This window comes from Cryptomeria japonica, chromosome 10 (genome assembly GCF_030272615.1).
Source record: "Cryptomeria japonica chromosome 10, Sugi_1.0, whole genome shotgun sequence".
NCBI classification, from domain to species: domain Eukaryota; kingdom Viridiplantae; phylum Streptophyta; class Pinopsida; order Cupressales; family Cupressaceae; genus Cryptomeria; species Cryptomeria japonica.
This window is the reverse complement of record NC_081414.1, coordinates 703,622,148-703,638,605: the sequence shown is the minus strand read 5'-3', so window position 1 is coordinate 703,638,605 and position 16,458 is coordinate 703,622,148. Positions and strand designations below refer to the sequence as shown.

Below are 16,458 nucleotides of genomic sequence, written 5' to 3'. Positions count from 1 at the left end.
CGCAGGCGTAGCTAGTGGGCAGTCCAAACTTAATTTAGGGAAGGGGAACCCCCTTCCCCAGGATCCATGAGACTAATATCCTGGAATGTTAGGGGCCTTGATGCCCCTGACAAATGGCCCTTAATTAAGCACCAGATTGATGAGACTAAGGGAGATATTTGAGTATTTTTGGAGACTAAATGGAGTCAGTTTGAGATTATAATAAAAATGAAAGCATGAAAACAATGGAAAGGTCTATTGAGGCAATCTGAGGGGGCCTCAGGTGGCATGGGAATAATCTGGTCCCTCTAAATGTTCATGTCACTCTCCTTGGCAAAGATAAATATTGGTAGCATTGTTTGGTCACTAGTTTGTGCAAAAATGAGAGTTTCAACCTATTTAATGTCTACAAACCTTCTACTGCTAATGACAAATGTGAACTTTGGGCACTCCTATCAGACAGATTCCAAAATATTTCGTTGGGCACCTATGTGTTTGCAGGCGACTTTAATGCTATCTTGGCAGGTAATAAAAAGAAGGGTGGTATTCAAAGGATTGGTATGGATCCGAAAGATTTCTAGGAATTTGTTGATAAGAATCAGTAATTGGATATTATCCCAAAGAATGGGATCTTTACATGGACAAATAGGCGTACTGGTGTCACTGAAATTGTAGAACATCTAGACCGGTTTCTGGTTGCCGTTGATTGGCTAGCACAAAATCTTATTCTTGAACCATCTATTCTACCCCTTGTAGGGTTAAATCATTTCCCTATTTGCCTAAATGTGTCTTTAGGACAATCTGAGGGTGGCAGTCCTTTCTAGTTTGGGTTGATGCGGCTCAAAGTGCCAGACCTACATGATTTGATAGTAGCATGGGGGAATGAGCTGGCTCTCGAAAACATCTCGAGGCTATTCAAGCTAAATAAGAAGCTCAAGTATATTAAGATCAAAATCAAAGAGTGGAATTTGATTCAGCTCCAAAACATCCATAAGGAGAAACTTAGGATTATGACAGAGCTGGAGGTTTTAACCAATTCTGTTATAAATTTAGGCATGGATGATGAACTTTTCAAAAGGGAGAACTCTCTCAAGTCTGAACTAAATGAAATTCTTCGACATGAGGAAATTCACTGGAGGCAGAAATCTAGGGAACTTTGGCTTAAGGATGGCGATAGAAATACCAAGTTTTTTCACAGATCAGCTATTATCAACCGTAGCAGGACCAAAATTTTGGAGGTTGTGAGACCGGATGACAATATTGCCAGAGTTTATGAGGATATTGCCCAGGAAGCAATAAGACATTTTGAATCTTTGATGAATGGCAATTGCCAGAGTGTTTAGGAAGCAAGAAACAAAACTCTAGACTCAATCCCCTCTTTAATCACTGAAAGACACAATAAAGAGCTCTTTAAACCTATTAACTTAGAAGAAGTAAGGAAAGTTACCTTCTAGTTGAATCCTTATAAGACTCCAGGCCTTGATGGTTTTCCTATGGCCTTCTTTCAGCATTTTTGGGACATTATTACCCAGGATTTGCACCTAGCGGTAGAAGAATCCAGGAAAAAAATGACTATGCTGGGAGCCATCAATTACACCTTTCTAGCTTTAGTACCAAAAAAGAAGAACCCTCAGCAAATGGGTGATTTCAGACCAATTTCTTTATGCAATTGAGTATACAAAATAGTAACAAAGATCATTGCTCATAGACTAAAACCTCTTCTAAAATATATTATTTCAGATGAGCATAGTGGCATTGCCCTTGGTTGTTGTATTGTTGAAGGCATCATTACTACTCAAGAAACCCTCCACATTGCAAGGAAAACTAAAGCTTCTTGTATCATATTAAAGCTAGATATCATGAAAGACTATGATATGGTGGACAGGGAATTTCTTGTAGAAGTATTGAGGAAATTTGGCTTCTGCAATGAATGGATAACTTGGGTCAGAAATTGTATATCAACCCCCAAATTCTCAGTTTTGATTAATGGTTCATCTCATGGTTTCTTCCCTTCAACAAGAGGTATTAATCAAGGGAGTCCTATGTCACCATTTTTATTTATAATTATGGCTAAAGCCTTAGGTTGACTGATTAAATCTCTTCACCATGATGGTCGCTGGCTGGGAGTCAATGTGGCTACAGGAGGTGAACACTCAACCCACTTGCAATTTGTTGATGATACTATTATTTTTGGAGCCTCTAGTAGAAGGGAGGCAAGGACCATAAATACATGCCTGGAAGACTATTGCAAGGCATTAGGGCAAAAAATAATCGGGAACAAGTCGAAAGTTTTCTTTATCAATACGTTGCCAAATATGCAAGGTGCCCTTTCAAGGATTCTCAATTTAAGAGTGACAAACATTCCATGTAAATTCCTTGGGACTCCTCTTTTCAATGGTTGTAATAAGATTTGCTATTGGTCACATCTTATTGAGAAATGTAAAGATAGGCTCAAAAATTAGAAAGGGAAGTGGTTATCATCTATCGATAAACTTACTATGATAAAATCAATCCTCTCTGCCATACTGGTTTTCTCCATTGCTTGCATGAAGTTATCGGTTGCTATAGAAGATGACTTAATTAATTTAATGAGAAATTTCCTTTGGAATGGATCAGATGACAAAGGGAAGTTTCCCTTGATTGCATGGAAAAAAATAAGTCAACCAAAAAGTGTAGGGGGTACTAGTATTTGACAGATTTCTATTATGAATCTGGCTATGGTAGCTAAATTGGTGTGGGAAATTTGTAGAGGAGGTAATCAGAAGTGGGCAAGAATCCTAGAACACAAATATCTAGACTCACTTGAGCCCAAAAGGATTCTCACAGTTATCAACCCTCCTAGGGGCTTGACTATTTGGAATTTTATTCTAGAATGCAGAGATATCATAAGCGACTAGGTCACTTGGGATGTAAGAAATGGGAGGAATGCATCCTTCTGGCTGGATTCTTGGAGTGGCAAAGAATCCTTGTGTCATAACCTAACCCTCCAATATATAATGAGAGAAACGTGTCAGCTTTGGGGACACAAGGTCTGTGATTATGGTCATTCAATTAAGGAAGATGGTATTGATAAATGGGTGTGGAATTCTCTGGACCCCTTTGGCTTAACCCAAAATCAAAAAGATCTTTTTTTCGGTATTCTGAAGGATCGAATCATTCACCCATCCCCAGATGAGGACATCATTAGATGGTGTGGCTCCTTTGATGGTAAGTATAAGGTATGTTTTGGCTATAAATTGAAAGAAGTTACAGTAAATAAGAAGGATTGGCTGGTTAGTTTGTTCTAGCACAAACATCTTCTTCTTAAAGCAGGTTCCTTTGCTTGGATGGCTTTTCAGAAGAAAACCTTAACCAGTGAAAGACTCCTTCAACTGGGTATTAATGAACCTAGTAGAAGTGTATTATGTCAGAATCAAGAGGAAACAATTGACCACCTTTTGCTTCACTGCAAATTCTCCAACAACTGTTGGTGGCATTTTATGGGGAAGCTAAATCTGGTATGCCCTTTTCCAAAAGGTTTGAATGTTTGGTTTCTACTATGGCCTAAATCAAAATACAAGGCATTATTTGGGGTCTTATTTTTTATCCTACCCTCATTGATGATTTGGGAAATTTGGAAAGAAAGGAACCGAAGAATTTTCCAGGATAAAGAAATGGGCCAATTAGCCCTTTGTGGGAAAATTGAGAACCACCTGGTTGAGCTCCTGAATGAATCGACCAAGTCCAAATCGTTGAAAAAGAATCTATATACTGATTGGGATTGGAAGCTAAAGCTAGTATTCCCAAATTTGACCATCCCCTCGCTTTTTGGAAATGGAAATCTTGAACTACCGGCTAATCCAAGGTTGGATGTTAAATGGGTAGTCCCAGAACCAAGGTGCAATAAGATTAAATTTGATGGTGCCTCTGTAGGGAATCCAGGGCGGAGTGGTATTGGCTGTATTGTTAGAGATTCTGAAGGCATCTATATTAAGGAAATTTTTGAAGTCATTGGTTTGGCCACTAACAATGAGGCTGAATTCCAAGCAACATTAAGAGGTTTGCATTTAGGGTCTGAGTTGGGGATTAAAAGAATCCATTTGGAGGGGGATTCATTAAATATTGTCAATGTTGTTCGTAGTAACCATACCCCCAGTTGAGATCTCAACCTATGGCTTTGACATATAGTGGGGTTGCTTGAGACCTTGGAAGGTATTCAGATTAACCATATCTATAGAGAAGGCAATATAGAAGTAGACAAACTATCTAAGATGACAATTGTAGATGGAGGCCTTGATCCGGGTATTCGGCTAGGGCATAGATAAATTTGATTACAACGATTATTAGGGTTAAATGTTGCATCTTTTGGTAGATGAATAAACTGCTTTGGTCCCTCGATGTCTTGGCTCCTACCGATCGGTCATTTTTACCGGGAGCTGAACTCTTATAGGTTATGGGTCTCTCTTGATTGTGGTATTCGGGCCTGTACCGGTAAGAGTATCCATCCCGACTGCTCGACCTCTTCTGGTTGGTGATACTGTCACTCACATAAGTCTATTGTACCTGTCCCCAACCAATACTTAATACATTCTGGAACAAGATCTCATCGAGGTTACTACAGTCCTGTTGCAGATGCTTCCAGAACGATAATCTAGCAAATCTCTGACAAGCGACAACAATCATTTCTTTCCTCAGATACCCTGTTTGGATTGAGGCACATCTTTAATTTGTTTATGGTGTTTTATAAGGCTTAAGTGATGTAACTGATCCTATTCTAAGAATGAAATATTTGTTTCCTCGATGTATTGGCCCCTACGGGTGGTAGTACTTACCGGGAGACGTATTCTTATTGGGTCTCTTGCTTAGACTCCTACCGGTATTATTTATGGTTTCGGTAATTTGATCTTATCAGGGCCACTAACTCCAGCTCTGGTTGAGTTTCTATTAGAAGATAATCTAATTTTCATCATTACTGTTAGATATCATAAAGTCGGACTGCGGCTGACATCAAAGAGGCAATTAATAGCAATTAAAGGTGGCATGCTTGATATGTGCCTTAATTGTGCAAAATAATTTGGCTCGATTAGCTAAGTCTTCGAGCTCCTCAACCTTTATGAGATTGCCGATATAAATAAAGAATGACCAGTGTATTTTTAACATATCAAGCCCTCCCTCTTTCTTGCTCTGTTGTCCTTACAATGGAAACACCGATATTGCTAGAAGCAACCTACCGTCAGATAGCATTCCTAGGAAAAATCTCTGATAAGCGTCTGCAATCGGTTCTTTCATCAAGCTACCCTGATTCTATACTGTGTTAAAAGAATTTTGGGGGAGGAATTCCTTAATGCATACCACAGATACAGAGCCAATGTAGACATCCCGACCTTCTTCTTGGCTATGCTGCTCTATATGAGGATTAGCAAACAAAGGGTGAAGCTTATCACCCAAATGGTATTCAAGCACCATTTTCTTGGGGAAATTGACATAGTGTTGGACAATGTTGATGACAATCTCCAATTTCCCTTCCCCCATAATTATTATATGAACTTGGGAAATGGTGTGGAGGTGCAGAAAAAGGTGATTGTAAACTCTCCTGACTTCAATGCCCTAGAGGCCTCCTGGCCTGTTATTAACAAAAATAGTGAGTTCCTCTGCAAGATTGCCGGTATACTGCCAGGCTTCACGGCTGTCGGGAGGAGCACCTTTATCCACGAGGAATGTCTTTCAGGTAGAGAAGACATTGGCATTATGGCCAACATTGACATAGTTGAAGGCAACTCTTGGGGCCTTGGCCGCGACGAAGAATGGATTCCGGATGATGTCCTCCACCCCTGGGAAAAAGCATAATCATTGGTTCATGCTACTTGTGGGAGTGATTGCCCAGTTATTTTGGATGTAGCCGCTGCTCCTGCCCCCGGTGACGAGGACCCAGACTCAAACTATGAAGGATCTTGAACGCATCGTCCTCCTTGGCCCTGTGCTATGGCCCTCATTGGTTTTCCACATCTCATTTTCTTGCACTGTTTAGATAATTGTAGGTTTTTGGTTTCAACTGACATTTGTTCTCCTCTGGTTGTTTTTTCTAGCCTTTTAGGATCTTTGCCAGCTTGGCTGGCCCTTTTACTGTTGGAGCAATGGTGGGGGGTTTTCTTCCTGGTTCTTTCCCCCCACAACTCTTTCTGAACCAGGTATGTATTTTTCAATTTTGATTAATACAAGGGTGTTGCCCCTCTACAACTATTAATCTATTAAAAAAAAAAAAATACAAGGCAGCACCAACAAGTGAAGTCAAATAATGAGCCTCTAGTTTGGTGCCTGATGGAAAGAGAGTTAGGGTGGGCTTACAAGAAAGTGTCTAGGATTATGAATTAGATCAAGATTACAATTGGGTTGACACATAATTATCCTTGTATTATTCTAAGTGATCTCAATCCCAATGAAATAATGTAACAGTCTCACATTTGTTGCTTAGAAACTATCACGTAGAGTAGAATATGTGGAGTTAATAATGGATGAACCCTTGGTGAGGATAAATTTATTAGCATACAACATAAGAGGATCTTATCATGCTACCATAGATTGCAAAAATTAGGGCTAGAGTGACATCTAATGGAACCAAGAGAAATAAAGAAGGAAACTATTTTGGCATACCAAGCCCTAGTGGATAATTTGAGGCCATAGAGGAACTTTGAAGTTTACATACCAAGGAAGAATCATGAATGAATCCATACATTTGTGTTATATATATTTCATTTTATATATTTCGATGAAGAAATGCACTCTTAACATCCATCTAATATATGAACCAATGATAAGACACAAAAATAGTTGGAGTATAGTGAATGGAATTTATTTTGGAAACAAGTGCAAAGGTCTTAGTATAAACTATGTGAGCTATTTGTTTTGGAGAGAATTAATTAAATAAAAGTTATTTAATTAATGGATCCTTAACTCTTCTACTTATAAATAAATTGAATAATTTATTTATATAGTTCATTTTTCTAAAATTCTTCCCATCATAAATTATTTTCTCCGTTTGCCTAATTAAATGAGCAAATTTAATTAATTTATCTTATTTAATTATCCTCTCCCACTCAATTTGAATTTTTAAATTTAAAATTTCCTCCTAACCTAAACTACCCTCCTAACCCTCCAACCTACCATCTAACCTTGGGTTGAACCAACCTTATCCCTTCAAACTACCCATATCCTAACCTCCTATGGAGCTATCTCTCCTCTCACAAGGATACATAGCCTCCTTGCCACATGTTATCCCCCTCCATTCCACTTGCCCTCTTGTAGGACATATGTGGCATTTGTTGGAGATTCCCTTGTCACTTTTCCTTCCAAGAATTTTCATATCTCCTTAATCTTGCATTCTGAAACTTTGCATACGTGTAGAGCATAGCATCATCCATAGTTTTTACATTGAGCATAGTGTTTATTTGATTATAGCATAGCCACTATGTTAGTCTAGAATCATGATCAATCATCTCATTTTCATTTAGATCATAGGATTATAGTATATCATACTCATTCTTCAAGTTGTCATCTAAAGGTCAATGTTGTTGAGAGTCAATCAATAGACCGACAAGGTTCTTGGAGATAGAGGACAATGAGATGCCATTGGGGAGTGCTCTTTTACTTTATTTGTTGATTAATTCCTTAATATAATGTTTCATTGGTGTGTTAGGTGTTTTACTTGATTATTTCACATTCCTAACATACATTTTTTGGTGCCCACCATGGGGTAATGCCTCACTTTTAATATCTTTTTTCAAGTTTATTGACAGTTTAGCTCAGAGAAGCAGTTCAACACCTTTGCTACAAATATTGACGTATCGGTCTTAAATATTAGCACATAAGAGTTCTGTTTTGGCGCATCTAGTGCCTAGATTAGCACATCCACCTAACATTTCTGCGCATCCACAAGATTTGATCGCATTTTCCATTTTTCATATTTTTAGCGCATATAATTGATAGAGTAGTGCATAGGAAGTTTCTTTTAATGCATTGCCTACTTTTATTAGCGCATATAATAAATTTTTTATTGCATATAGTCTCTGTTTTAGTGCACCTGCTTCTATTTGCACATTTTTAAATTTTTGAGTCTGAACTGTATCTTTCTGTTTTGCAGGCACATCATACACTATCAAAGAACAAAATTTGAAAGTACTAACAATGTTGGCAGGGGTTGGAGCTATTTCTATTTGTTAGATGATACCTTCATTGAGTGATCAAAAAACCAGACTCATCACTTTTTTATTTGTAGTAGTGCAATCCCTTTAGAAGGTTTGCTCTCCTGAGAAGCCCATAAGACTAGGTGAGAGGGGAATGACCCAAGTGGGAATGGCTAAATCCAAGTTCTTCCAACCCACTATAAAATAAATGTACTTTCGATGAAAATTGAGATCAATGAAAGTGCTCGGGAATAGCTCTCCTCCATACCTTCAGGTATATAAAACCTTGGTTCTCAAGGCTAGGAGACCTCTTCATGGAGTTTATATCTTGATGCTCTGAATGGATGCTTGTACTAAAGCTGTTAGAGTAGAAGCCACCCTGTTAGCCTTGGTGCGATAATTATCAATGCAAGGGGATATAAGGTTTTTTCCCCAAGACACTCACCATCAAGCTCCTTGGAGGAAAGGCAAAAATCCTTGGCTTTGTATAGGCTATTTGTAGCCTTCCGGAGAGAGGGTGATTGGGTCATCCTTCTAGTCCTAGAGGCCACCTCTCGATAAGGACAATAGTGTTTACCCCATCTTAGGGTGCTTATACTTGTGTCATGGAGTTTCCAAGCTGTGGGCTAAGTTATTGCATTGCATTTAATCCTTTAGGCTAGAACTATTTGAATTGTCTTCTATGTGTTATACCCATGGAAATTTTGGCTTTCTTTGAGCCTCGAGCATACACTTAATGTTTAGATCATAGGGTAAAGAAACTGTTTCACTACTTGCTTCTATGTTTGCAATCATTATTTAGAAAATCATCCATTGAAACACGTAGAACTTTTAATTTGAAACAAGATCAAACTATCAAAACATCAAACACTTGAGCTATTTAGTGCATACAAACTACTAGTGCATCCAAGTTACAGATTAGCGCATAGACCAAATAGAGTAGCACATAGATCAATCAGTTTAGCACATACACAATCTGATTTAGTGCATATATTCATATATAATACAAAGAGCAAAATCCAAAATTTGATTAAAAAAAGTCAGATTCGAATACCCTCTTCAGAGTTGAGGTCATTTTCATCATCACCAGATCAATTTTAAAATTAGGAAATTTTGGTTTTACAAGTGAAACCTTTTTAATGCATCTTAGATCAAAATTTTATAAGTGCATAGTCATCATTTTTTATCTCTGATTTTTTAGCACAGTTTCAATATCAAGATCTATCATCCTTAATCATGAAACAAGGGATTTAAATTAAATCAACTTAGTCTAATCAATAGGATATTTCCTATTTGACTTGGTTAAAAAACATCAAATTAGCACTTGAAACAAAGATCAAAGCTTAAAAACCTTAGCCACTTGTATGCCAGTTTTGACTAGAAATTAGAAGAGAAGACTAAAACAACAAAAACAAAAACAAAAATCTACAATGGAAGAAGAAAATCGTTTCCTTCATCAAAATAGACCACATGATCATAATGATGACGAGGAGGAAATATTTGAGGAAACAATCAAAGAAGAATAACAAGATCATAGGTTTGGAAAATTCATGGAAAAAGGTGTCAAAAAATTACAAAGAGAAATACTTTCTAATGTTGGCAAACTTGGGTGTCAAAGTACCTCATGACTTTGATGTCACACAATTGAGACAAATCGAAGGGACAAGGGAAGCTTGAAAAAATACCCATCTAACTCATACTCATGATGATGGGATCAAGGACGAGAGAAACAAGACATAATATAGATAATCCCCTCTTAGCACTCACATAATAAATACAAACACTTCAACAACAAATCCAAGATATGCAAAGGGGAACAACACAAAGATACTCATTGAAGATATTTGCCCATATCCATTCGACAAAAGTTTAAACATGATACCTTTTCCACCAAATTGTGAAATTCCTAAATATAATAAATACAATGGTAAAATGGATCCACAAGATCATGTGAGAGAATTTTTCATAATGAGTATAGAATTTGTACATAATGAGACCTATCTAATGAGATTATTTCTAAGGAGCTTGGGTGGACAAGCCATGGAATGGTTTTTGAAACTTCCACCAGGTTTCAAATCATTTGAAGAACTGGTAGATAAATTTGTCTCTTAGTATTCATATAACATTGAACATGAAATAACCATGCTTGATCTATGTAACATGAAACAGAAAAATGGAGAATCTTTCACTGCATTCTTGTAAAGATGGAGGCGATTGTCTACTAGGTATCCTTGTGTTATACCCAAGAAGGAAAAGATGGACATTATCATTGATAATCTAAATAGTGAAATGCATTATAGACTCAAATTACAATATCCACCAAGTTGTGAAAAGCTAATAAAAAATGGAATCAAGATTGAAGAAGCTTTGGTTAAAAGAGGAGTATTGAAATTCAATAAAGAGGGAGATAATTATTCCAACAATAATAATGTAGTGTCATAAAATTTTTACCCTAGCAATTTTCGACCGCATTAGGGTCCTCACGCACGCGAGATCGAATCCTCTAGCCTGATCGGAGATCAGAGACTGCTCAACCCTTTGAATTTGCTTCTCCCTTGGCCTCTGCACCACCCTGTCTACACTCTGCCCTAGAGAAAGGGGTACACCCCTGTCCTTGCCTTATTTTGGGGCAGGTCCTTTCCTAAGAATGCATTGTAGGTTTTGTTGTGAGCGGGAAAACTACCCCGATGTCAGCCTGTGATGAAAATCAAATTCATTGACATGTATTTAAGGGGCATTTGTCTATTGACAATTTGGAGGAATGGATTATGTGTTGCATTGATGTTTTATCATTGATGCCAATAGTAGCTATTTGGATGCTTTACCGACACCCTTCTGGTCCTGGTAGGTTGAGTAGTTTCTGGTTGATTTGGATCTGACATGATCCGGTAGGCTCTGATGTAGTTTGGTTATGGAATTGGCTTATTCATGATACTCATGCTCATATTCAGTGAGTTGGTTTTGGTCTGGTGATTAGATGCTATCCTATTTTCTTAGAAGCTTGGCTACTGGTTCCGACGAGGGTTTCACCGATAGAGCTTTTGATGAAGATATTTTATGAATTGCATAAGTGGTATTGGTGCAACTTCTGGTGGAGTTTCAGGACCAACATGCACTACATCGACATCGACATCGACAGATAGAAGGATTTCTTTGGTTACTGGCAATGCAGGCCAACATGGTTTAGAATATGATTATCGGTATTGGAGGCCGACATCTCTTGGATCCAGCATCGACAATTATTTTTGATATTCATGTATTTATGTTATCTAGCCGACATATAATTTGATATTGTAATAATCTTTGTAAGCCAACATAAGCCATGATAAGTTGTATAGGGTATATAGGTCAGTTGGATTAGATCATTTTGATATAGATATGTTGATGCAAGTATGGATGTAATATGATGTGAAATATATCAGAGAGATTATGTATGTGATGATATTTATGTAAGGGTTATTCCGGTAAAGGGTTTAGGGTTTAAGATCGGAACAAACATAGCTTAAATCGAAATTGTATTCTAGCATAGAAGATGCTATCTTAGCAGTTCAAAACTTCTTCAGAGTGTAGTTGGGATTTATATGTAGTCAATGAGGCTCCTTTTGTGATTGAGCAGTGTGCTCTAGGCTGCAAGCTTTCTTGCAAGTGTAGGCCCCTTATATTTTGTAATATCTCTTCATATGGGAAATGGATTGATTTTGTGGGTCACAAATCCCATTGTGGTTTTTCCTCCTTGAGGTTTTCCATGTATAATTCTATGTGTTATGGTTTTCATTTATGTGATTGGCTTATTGGTTGCTTTACTTCTTTCAATTCTATATGTACTGGTATACCGGTTGGTGTATGCATGTTTTAATAAGGTTAAAATTGGACTTCCCGATATAGCATTGATTCACCCCCCTCTCAGTGTTATTAGATTACAACAATTGGTATCAGATCTTTGTACCTCAGAGGAAGTTTGACAGCTTGAGGGAGATCTTGAATTCAAAATCCATGAACATGGGTTTGGAGAAGCAACTTGAGAAGACACTTTAAGATTATGATGCTGAAAGGTTGAAAAACTTAAAGCTACAAGATGAATTTAATTCTGCTAAGGAATTCATTCTTGTCCTACAAGAGAGGCTATCATCTGTTCAAGCTAGGAGGAAGGAACTTTTGCAAACTTAGGATGATGAAGAGAAAGATGCACTTAAGGAACAATGTCAAAAGATGAGTCAGGAGAATATGGTCATGAGAAATGAAATTCAAGCTATAACTATAAGAATGTCTAAAGAGATTGAGGACCTGAAGAAAAAAGAAGAAAATCTTGTTGTATCATTGAAGAGGAAATTTGAAGAATGTGGTAGGTTGTCTCATGAGAATGATATGTTGAGAACTGATTTAGTACAATCCCATAGTAATGAACAAGATCTTGAGAGACAAATGATAATTCTGAAAAATGATCTAACTACCGCAAGTGAGTACAAAGATAAATTCAAGATTAGATCAACACAACTAGATGAATTATTGAAGAGACAAAGGCAGATTGGAGATTCTAGTGGACTTGGATTTGAGAAAGGACAGAGTTCTTGTACTGCTAATGAATATCAAAACCATAAGGCATCGATAAGGTAGTTTAATGCTTATAAATTTAATGGTAGATGTTTTTTTTGTAATAGATTTGGTCACATGGCTAGGCAATGTAGAAACAGAGCAAATCAGAACCCTAATTCTGCTCCCGATAAATGTTGTAAATGCAATAAGTATGGTCATAAGATAGAATACTGCATAATGAATGTTAAATGCTATGCGTGTGGAAAATTCGGACATATGGCTAATTAGTGCAGGTCAAGAAATTATACCGGTTTTAGCAAAGTAATTCAAGGGAACAATGTTACATGTTATGCATGCAATGAGGTTGGACATATTGCTAAATTCTGTAAAAGAAGAAATCCATCGGTTGGTAATGGAAGATCAAATGAGAAAGGGAAAGAAAAGGTTAGTGAAATCCAGCAAGATCATACTCAGAGATGGGTCAGAAAGACTGTAGAACATTTAGAAGATGGAAATGCACCGGTTACTTATCCGATAGAGGAGGTTTCTCCTGCACTAGCAAGTAGCTCAATCGATAACTAAGGTAGATGCCTTAGGGGTAGGAAAAATTCATGAAGATACTGCATATACCCCGGGAAGAGGTTCTGGAAGATATTCTAGACATTGGAGATGCTTATCCGGCATGGAGGTGTTTTGTTCAAGATCCAGTAACTTTCACCAGCAATCATTGATGTCAATGAAAGATTAGGGTTTTTCTTGGAGGATAAAAGGTCGATTTCACTTCATTTTTAATCACCTTCCATTTAGAGTGATTCCAGTGTGATTAAGAGAGACTAAGAGAGATCAAAGGAATTTTAAAGCATTCAGATTTCTTCTTAAGTGATTTCACTGGTGACTGGAAGAGTTTGTTAAGGGTTTTCACCGGAAGTGATCAACAGGTATTCACATGTGGCTACCCTAGAAGATTCGGTTGGAGTATTTTCCCATGTTCTGGAGGGAGTTGTCTATGTTGAAGATGTTAGGGCATACATACATTGTCACATTGAGGATTTGGGGACATCTGATATAAAGAGCATGTACATGAACAAGCTTATGGGAGATTCTGGAAAGATCAAACCAACATATAAGCACATTGAAGACTTAGGGTTTATTGACATTCTGGATATTCTGGAATTCGAAGATAAAATCATAAGGTATGTTTTGAGCAGAGTACATGGGGAGTTTATCTAGTTAGATAGGCCTTACAAGATCACCAAGGAAGCCATTAGGGCAATCATTGGTTTACCACAGATTGGACAACATCCAGACAAGAAGGTTTTGAATGATTATGTCAACAAAATCACCGACGCAACATCTGATAGAAGATCTATGAGAATAAGCACTATTACCGACACAGACATCAGATTCAGTAGCATGATCATCGGTTATAAGGCAACTCAGTCAAATCGACTGAATTCTATTTCCAGTTCCTGCATTTTCGTAGCTTACAAAATGATGAGAGAAAATGATAAATTGGATCTATGCGGTTGGATGTTAGATGAACTGTTAATAAACTTAGGAAAGCTTAAAGGTGAAAAGAAAGAGACTTTCCGGTATGACAACTTAATTGTCTGCGTAATGTTATTTTTCATGAATGACACTCCCAGTTTTGGGAAGAGGCAATGGGCATTTGATATCCCAATAGGAAGACAATTGAAACAATCAATTTCTACTTTAGGCAATCAGAGAGATGATAAAGTATGGGGATATTTTAAGGGATTCCAAAAGTATAAAATCTAGGGAAAGGGTTCCTAAGCATATTGTTGAGAAATACTCAACTGACATATGATTCATGGTGAAGAAGGATGAAACAGTTATGGAAGCGGTTAAGCCCCAGAAGATTTGGATTGAAGAAATGGGCTATGAAGTGGATGCACAGATCCTTGAGGCTTATGCAAAAATGTTGATTGATGCACCTATTGATGAGGCTGAGAAGCCCTGTGGTATTGCAAAAGAGAAAACACAAGAGGTTGAAATAAAGCTCAAATGGAAGAAGAGAGAGAAGCAGGAAGGATTGGCTAGCAAATCTGTTGAGAACACAAGACATCAAAGAATTAATTGATGCTGTCTCAGAGAAAGGCAGGAAGAGGAAGGATCTAGAAGCACACATCGAGCCTGTTATAACTGAGTCTGAATCTGAGGATGATACACCCTTGGCTTTCAAGAGGGTTGTAAGGAAGAAAATGAAGGAAACAAAAGTAGAGGCTAAAAAGCAACCGGTTAGGAAGGTTACATTCAAGTTACCGGTATAGAAGAAAGCACCAAAAGTAACCACTTCAACTCCATCCAGTACTGTAAAAAGGATGAAGAAGAATGACATTGACATGGCTATTCAAATTGGTAATGTAACTATCATACCACAAAAAACTTGTGTAGAGTTAGTAGATGAAATCACTAAGGATGGCATATTAAAGAATGTACAATTTTACTATAATCATTTACATAATGTTGAACAAAGAGAGATAGAGGAGGTTGTTTTGTTATATTTAGACATTTATAAGAAAGCCTTGATAGAAATTGAAAACCAAATACTGACAGAACTGTATGATATGTTAGATGCTAGGAGGCTATCAACAATACAGGAAGACAGACACATAAAAATTCAATAATTGTTATCTATTTGTGTTTCTATTACTCCAGAGGAAATGGATAAGACACTTGAGGTTGCAGATAGAAAAGTCTTTAACAACAAACATAGAATAACCAGTCTAATGCTAGGAAGGGTAAATGAGATAATAAAGGAGACCCAAAAGGCATATGCTAAGTTCTTTGAGGAAAACAAAGGTTTCTTTACTTCATCGGAATCAAAGACAGACACTGCAGACACCTCGGTTGAAGGGAAAGGAAAGGTTATTATGGGTACTTCACCCTCAATTTTGAAGAACATTAAGATAGTGGAACTTAAGCCCCCAGTAGATACAAGTGTACAATCAAATATTGAGACACCGGGTAATACAGAGAGTGAAAAGATTAATATTGTACATGATACAAATGCACAGGTTTAGGTTACAGTTCCTAGAGAGGAACCGACAATTACAAAGACTGTACCAAGTGGCGAAGCCACCAGTGCAAGTGAGGAAGCTATTAAGGATAAATCATCAAAGAAGAAGAAAGGAGAATCTGACAGGGAATTGGTAGTAGGTCCATCATTGTTGTCAATTGACACCTCGCAGGTTGTAAAGAAAAACATAACCGAGATGAGTCCTACTGAACTCATGATGATGGCAGCACAAAAATTAATGGAGGGATTTATAGATAAAGGGATTATTGATCAGTCTATCACTGTTTTACATAGACTAGTCCCAGAGTGCAATATTTATAGGGAAGCGAGCCCATATGACAAACTTAGGACAATTAATGAGCATATTTCAAAGGATTTTCAATCCTTGCAACAAATCTCAAACTAGCAAGCACTGGAGAGATTCACTCAGGCTAAAAGAGCTACATTTGATCAGGTGATTGAATCTGAGAAGAAGATTGATGAAAAATTGAAACTGATAGATAATTCTTTGAAGCAATGTACAAACATTTATATGGTATGTTGTAACATAGATATACTTACAGTTAATGTGGATACGAAGATTAAGGAATTTCAGGAGAAAATTGCAAGCATAGCTAATTCTTTTGATGAATTGAATTCATTGACTACATCCATTAATGGTGAAATTTTGGTTTTGGAAGCCCAAATTTCTGTTCTTGAGAAAGAAAAAGACAAAATCATGTCTTAGAGGCTTGGTGAGTCCCCGGT

The 16,458-nt window shown here is 37.3% G+C and overlaps 1 protein-coding gene across 1 annotated transcript; it reads left to right on the top strand.

Moving 5' to 3' along the window:
- The first annotated feature begins 3,632 nt into the window (after window positions 1–3,632).
- On the top strand, window positions 3,633–8,175 carry LOC131078209 (uncharacterized). The gene is made up of 2 exons (XM_058015870.2): window positions 3,633–4,017; window positions 8,096–8,175. The coding sequence occupies exons 1-2, from the start codon at window positions 3,633–3,635 to the stop codon at window positions 8,173–8,175; spliced, it is 465 nt and encodes a 154-aa protein (XP_057871853.2).
- Window positions 8,176–16,458: the final 8,283 nt, after the last annotated feature.